Raw genomic sequence first — 6951 nt, forward strand, 5'->3', positions numbered from 1 at the left:
GCACCAATTTATGAAGTGACTAAAACGTGCAGATATCTCCCCCCCATTCATGCTGGCAGTGTGCCTTTCACCACATTCCAATTACATGTTGTGTTTCCAATTGTACAAAGATTCCAAAACAAAGTACTAAGGTTTAGAGAATTAGGTCCTGGTATTGGGATCTGAACAGAAGGCACCGATTGCATCAATTTGCAATAATTCAGTACAGACTTCAAGAGTTAAAGACGTAGGCAGCTTTTATTCAGTAGAGACAGGGTATCAAAGTTCAAACTCCAGCCCTCATCTGGTTGGGTGGCACACGTTTCCCCAGGTGGGTTCCTACAGTGAGGCCAAACTCCTGGCATGCATGTTTCTCCTGGACCTCAGGCTTCAGCTGGAAGCCCTTGTCGCCATCAAAACAGTCCATGGGAGTGAAGGCTAGTGGGGCCTCATCCCAGATACCTTGAAGTCGTGCACACCACGCCTCCAGCATGGTGACACGCTCCTCCTGGGAGACCCGAGACGGAGCCCAGAAGATCTGAGGTGCCAGCACTTGGAATCCACAGTAGTGCAGGATGCCATTCTGCAGAATTATACACAGGTTTAGTGCTTCTAGGTGGTCATAGAACACATGTTGGTGTCATACCTGAAGTGGCCAGAGGGTGACGTTCATGTCTCCATTGATGCCATCAGCACTGAACATGGACTCATGGGAGCCAGTGGTGAAAGACAGCATAACCTTCTTGGTCTGAAGAACAGTGGTTATTTTTACAACATACAAGAATATTTACTGCTTTCAAGTTTAAGCTCACCTTGAAGAGTCCCTGGCTGTATCGCTTGTCATCAGAGTAGGCGTATCCAAGCGTGAGCACACGGTCCATCCAGCCCTTCAGGATAGCAGGAAGGCTGAACCAGTACATGGGGAACTGAAAGCATTGGATTTAGTCAGATCAAGACACTTAAAACAGCACACTGTTGGTTTTGCAACCATTCATTGTGTACCATGTTAGAAGCGTAATAAAACTTGGCGAGCCACACAATGTATCACTGCACCCAATTACTGTAATTGGGAACATTAAAGTTTAAACCAGGGGTCTCAGACAGCCTGCAAGACATTTTGGGGCCCCCACCTTAATATGAAACTGTTAGTGCGGCCAGCTAGTTTTATATGAATGGTGCTTGACAGTGTTTTATTTGGCTCCAAAATGGCTCTTTCAACATTCTGGGTTGCCTACCCTTGCGTTAGAAAGCGGCAAAAGAGTGAAAGAGACAAAAACGTTGCCATGGAGACGAGGGTTCTTACGTGTCGGGTTGCAGTCACACCCTGACACCCGTCCGTCAGCAATAACCTGGGCCAATTCAAATTCCATTTTTTTCATCCATTTTCTACCGCTTATTCCCTTTTGGGGTTGCTGGCGCCTATCTCAGCTACAATCGGGCGGAAGGCGGGGTACACCCTGGACAAGTCGCCACCTCATCGCAGGGCCAACACAGACAGACATTCACATTCAAACACTAGGGCCAATTTAGTGTTGCCAATCAACCTATCCCCAGGTGCATGTCTTTGGAAGTGGGAGGAAGCCGGAGTACCCGGAGGGAACCCACGCATTCACGGGGAGAACATGCAAACCCCACACAGAAAGATCCCGAGCCTGGATTTGAACCCAGGACTGCAGGACCTTCGTATTGTGAGGCAGACGCACTAACCCCTCTTCCACCGTGAAGCCAACAATTCAAATTGTTATTTTTAAATTGTTTAATTTACACTGCCTCACACATTGTTGCTGACAGGAGAAATCGAATAATTATTAAACTGATTTATTTCATGTTTATTGTTCTTTGGTCAATAAAAAACAGTTGTACATTCATAGTTTGAAAATAAAAAATGTTGCAGACCGAAAGGGTTTAGGCTGAAGTTAAACACTTATTGCGCCTAACGCCATTAACAATTTCAAGTACAAAAATAAACTTCCGAAAATTATAAAGTGTCCTTTGCACAACTTATAAATACACAAAACATGAACGTAGTTTAATTTTATACACAGTACAGGCATGTGAAATATCCCTTTGTACATATTAAACATTTGCACCAATTATATATACAAACTTACTTCTATTTTTATTAATTCTCATTTTGATTTTATTTTCTGTTCAAAATAAGACATTTAAAAATGTATATTTTTAAGAATTATTTTCTTGCGGCCCAGCCTCACCCACACTCTGCGTCCAGTGGCCCCCAGGTAAATTGAGTTTGAGACCTAGTTTAAACCATGAATTCAAACACTTAATGGTGTTTTTTTGGTCCACATTTTGTATTCACTGAGATCAGCAACTCACGGCTCGAGCCACATGCGGCTACTTGGAGCTTGACCAAAAACGGAAAGAGATGCAAAAGTGTTTCAATAATGTTTCTGTAGGACAAACCTTCCTTATTAATAGAAAGCCCATTGTTTAATATGTTTGTGTGTATGCTTCACTATTTCGTCAGCACCGTTTTATCTGACTAATCCCGGTGGTCCTTGTACAACTTTCTCCGTGGCTGCCACAGAAGACATTTTATGCCACTCTTGTCTCATTTTGGCTAAACATTTTGCTATGAGCACACTTGCCAACCCTCCTGATTTTCCCAGGAGACTCCCGAATTTCAGTACCCCTCCTGAAAATCTCCTGGGGCAACAATTCTCCCGAATTCCACCCAGACAATAATGGGGGCATGCCTTAAGGCACTACTTTTAGTAGTCTTCTACACCCTGTCGTGGCGTCCGCTTTTTCTCCATACAAACAGCGTGCCAGCCTAGTCACATAATATATGCGGCTTTAACACATGTGAATGCAAGGTATACTTTGTAAAAAGCCATACAGGTCACACTGAGGGTGGTGGTATAAAACACGTTAACACTCTTACAAATAAGCGCCACACCAATGACAAACACATTTCAGGAGAACATCTGCACCGTAACAGAACAAATACCCAGAAACCCTTGCAGCACGCTACAATATACACCCCCTGCTACAATCAAACCCCGCCAATGGTAAGCCTTTAAAACCTTACTGATGGTGTTCTCACTACACCTGAAAAATGACGAGATCAGCCTCGGTGAGTTTGTGTTGCTCCTCAACGATGTCCGCCGACAGTTTTCCTTCCTCCCACGCCACTTTGGTCTCCTCGGCATAACAGAAGTGTTCAGGATTCTGGACCGCACCTAAAAAAAAAAATAAGACACAGGTGATTACACAGTAGAGGCAAAGGCCACCAGTTTTATAGTCCATCCAGAGTAGTGATGGAATTGTATACAAAGAGGACTTAGCTGATTCACTTTGGTAAACATTTAGGTGACTGACAAACATGTTTAAGATCAAATTAGTTCAACATGTTTTGCTTAACAGAAGCCATTTTGTCAAGACATAGGCAGGACTAATTGTCATGTGTACACAAACAGGATATCTGCATTTAATATATGTCAATCAATCAATCAATGTTTACTTATATAGCCCTAAATCACTAGTGTCTCAAAGGGCTGCACAAACCACTACGACATCCTCGGTAGGCCCACATAAGGGCAAGGAAAACTCACACCCAGTGGGACGTCTGACAATGATGACTATGAGAACCTTGGAGAGGAGGAAAGCAATGGATGTCGAGCGGGTCTAACATGATACTGTGAAAGTTCAATCCATAATGGATCCAACACAGTCGCGAGACTCCAGTCCAAAGTGGATCCAACACAGCAGCGAGAGTCCCGTTCACAGCGGAGCCAGCAGGAAAACATCCCAAGCGGAGGCGGATCAGCAGCGCAGAGATGTCCCCAGCCGATACACAGGCGAGCAGTACATGGCCACTGGATCGGACCCCCTCCACAAGGGAGAGTGGGACATAGGAGAAAAAGAAAATAAACGGCAGATCAACTGGTCTAAAAAGGGAGTCTATTTAAAAGGCTAGAGTATACAAATGAGTTTTAAGGTGAGACTTAAATGCTTCTACTGAGGTAGCATCTCAAACTGTTACCGGGAGGGCATTCCAGAGTACTGGAGCCCGAAATGAAAACACTCTATAGCCCACAGACTTTTTTTGGGCTTTGGGAATCACTAATAAGCCGGAGTCCTTTGAACGCAGATTTCTTGCCGGGACATATGGTACAATACAATCGTCAAGATAGGATGGAGCTAGGCCGTGTAGTATTTTATTAGTAATTAGTAAAACCTTAAAGTCACATCTTAAGTGCACAGGAAGCCAGTGCAGGTGAGCCAGTACAGGTGTAATGTGATCAAACTTTCTTGTTCTTGTCAAAAGTCTAGCAGCCGCATTTTGTACCAACTGTAATCTTTTAATGTAATGTAAGTGTGTCTTTCACAGCACATCATTTAAGTTGTGTGGTATAAGTGCAAATAGATGTTTCACCATTGATGTCCTCAGCTGTTGCAGTGGCTTTAAACTTCATGGCATAAAGATCAGACACTTGCACCGTGCAGCCCTGAGCGGCCAAAGTCTTCTCGGCGACATCTTTGGCCGCGCAATTGAAGGAGCCAGGGCTCTGGTGGGCGTACACGATGAGCACTTTCTTTGCTGCCAACACAAGAAAGGGAGAAGACACAATATTGGTGCAAGCAACAAGACACTGGAGGACGTGCGCAGGATACAACTTACTCATTTTTTTTAAGTCTGCACACAATGATGTTGTAGCTGAGGTGCTTCATGGAAACTGGGAGGTAGTTTTATACAGGAAGCCTCATGTGTTCATTGGTTGTCACACAGGTGGCTGCAGTCAGCAATTAAGGCCACCAGTCAATCAGATGACTCCATGACAGGGGTCGGCGACCCAAAATGTTGAAGAGCCATATTGGACCAAAAATTAAGCCAATCAGGTGACTCTATGATTAGTGGCATCCAAACTTTTTTATATTGTGAAAAAAATGTAATGATTTTGATATTCTTGAACTTATTTGTCCATAAACCTCATTAAACCAATGGAATGTGAAAGTGAATTATATACAATACTGTTAAAAAAAATACATAGAGGACACTAAATGTGATTTCTTACTTCTACAGTCCAATATGATCTTCTAAACTGCAATCATAATGTATTATTTATAAACCGCTTTAAAAAAAAATTCTAAATAATGTTTATTACATTTTCAGTCTTCAGGGACGGCGTGGCGCAGTGGGAGAGTGGCCGTGTGCAACCCGGGGGGCCCTGGTTCAAATCCCACCTAGTACCAACCTCGTCATGTCCGTTGTGTCCTGAGCAAGACACTTCACCCTTGCTCCTGATGGGTGCTGGTTGGCGCCTTGCATGGCAGCTCCCTCCATCAGTGTGTGAATGTGTGTGTGAATGGGTAAATGTGGAAGTAGTGTCAAAAGCGCTTTGAGTACCTTAAAGGTAGAAAAGCGCTATACAAGTACAACCCATTTATCATTTATATATATATATATATATATATATATATATATATATATATATATATATATATATATATATATATATATATATATATATATATATATATATATATATATATATATATATATATATAGGCTTCACGGTGGCAGAGGGGTTAGTGCGTCTGCCTCACAATACAAAGTTCCTGCAGTCCTGGGTTCAAATCCAGGCTCGGGATCTTTCTGTGTGGAGTTTGCATGTTCTCCCCGTGAATGCGTGGGTTCCCTCCGGGTACTCCGGCTTCCTCCCACTTCCAAAGACATGCACCTGGGGATAGGTTGATTGGCAACACTAAATTGGCCCTAATGTGTGAATGTTGTCTGTCTATCTGTGTTGGCCCTGCGATGAGATGGCTACTTGTCCAGGGTGTACCGCGCCTTCCGCCCGATTGTAGCTGAGATACATATATATATACACACATATGTATATGTTTTAATAATAAGAATAAAAATAATAAAATAATAATAAATTAAAATTGTAAAAATATATATATCATCAATCAATCAATGTTTACTTATATAGCCCTAAATCACTAGTGTCTCAAAGGGCTGCCCAAACCACAACACAAACCACTACGACATCCTCGGTGGGCCCACATAAGGGCCATGAAAACTATATATATATATATATATAGTACTGATTTTAGGTGCCATCATTTCATTTACTTGCGAGTACTATTCTAGTATTGATATTTTTTGTTCATTGAGCCATTTTCTTGCTTCTAAATGCTTAATTTTGGCAAACATTTTATAATATATATAATATACGTATAATTTTTCAAAAAATGTCTAAGAAAAAAAATTTCTATAGAGTGAAGCGGCAAACTTGTGATCATGATAACTGCGATTGTTTTCCTTTTTCTTTTTATCTCCAATTGTATTAGACTAACAAATAACATTCAAGCAATAATTTTCTGCTTGATTGATTGATTGATTGATTGATTGAAACTTGTATTAGCAGATTGCAAAGGAAGAGAATACATTATATGAAACAGTACAGTTTACACAGTACATATTCTGCACTAAATGGTAACACCCGAATAAGTTTTTCCACTTGTTTAAGTCAGGGTCCACGTTAATCAATTCATGGTACAATGTTTGTTTTTGAACGTTTTTTAAAAAACAGAAACAAGTGTACATTTATTATCATTTTTATTTCTTAAACATAGTCCTTGTATTCATTTTGTCATCTACAAGTCAGTTTTCTGTAATCATTCAAATCTAAAAATAAACACATGAATAAAAACAAATAATATATCAATTTTATAAATCTGTGTGAATGTGAGTGTGAATGTTGTCTGTCTATCTGTGTTGGCCCTGCGATGAGGTGGCGACTTGTCCATGGTGTGCGCCGCCTTCTGCCTGATTGTAGCTGAGATAGGCACCAGCGACCCCAAAGGGAATAAGCGGTAAAAAATAGATGGATGGATAATTAATGATTATATTGTGCTAATATGATCAATACATTATATTAACAGAATCCGAATATAATAATGACAATACGTTATTTCAAAATATGCCAAATATGATGAATT

The 6951-nt window shown here is 41.1% G+C and overlaps 1 protein-coding gene across 1 annotated transcript; it reads right to left on the reverse strand.

Annotated features, from left to right (window-relative positions):
• Positions 1 to 218: 218 nt before the first annotated feature.
• LOC133537743 (ribosyldihydronicotinamide dehydrogenase [quinone]-like) lies at positions 219 to 4739 on the reverse strand. The gene is made up of 6 exons (XM_061878832.1): positions 4625 to 4739; positions 4379 to 4543; positions 3052 to 3182; positions 792 to 905; positions 626 to 727; positions 219 to 562 (listed from the first exon to the last, which is right to left on the reverse strand). Exons 1-6 carry the CDS (start codon positions 4626 to 4628, stop codon positions 266 to 268), a joined length of 813 nt encoding a protein of 270 aa, XP_061734816.1. The 5' UTR covers positions 4629 to 4739; the 3' UTR covers positions 219 to 265.
• Between the last annotated feature and the right edge of the window lie 2212 nt (positions 4740 to 6951).

Source organism: Nerophis ophidion, linkage group LG19, assembly GCF_033978795.1.
Source record: "Nerophis ophidion isolate RoL-2023_Sa linkage group LG19, RoL_Noph_v1.0, whole genome shotgun sequence".
Taxonomy (NCBI): Eukaryota; Metazoa; Chordata; class Actinopteri; order Syngnathiformes; family Syngnathidae; genus Nerophis; species Nerophis ophidion.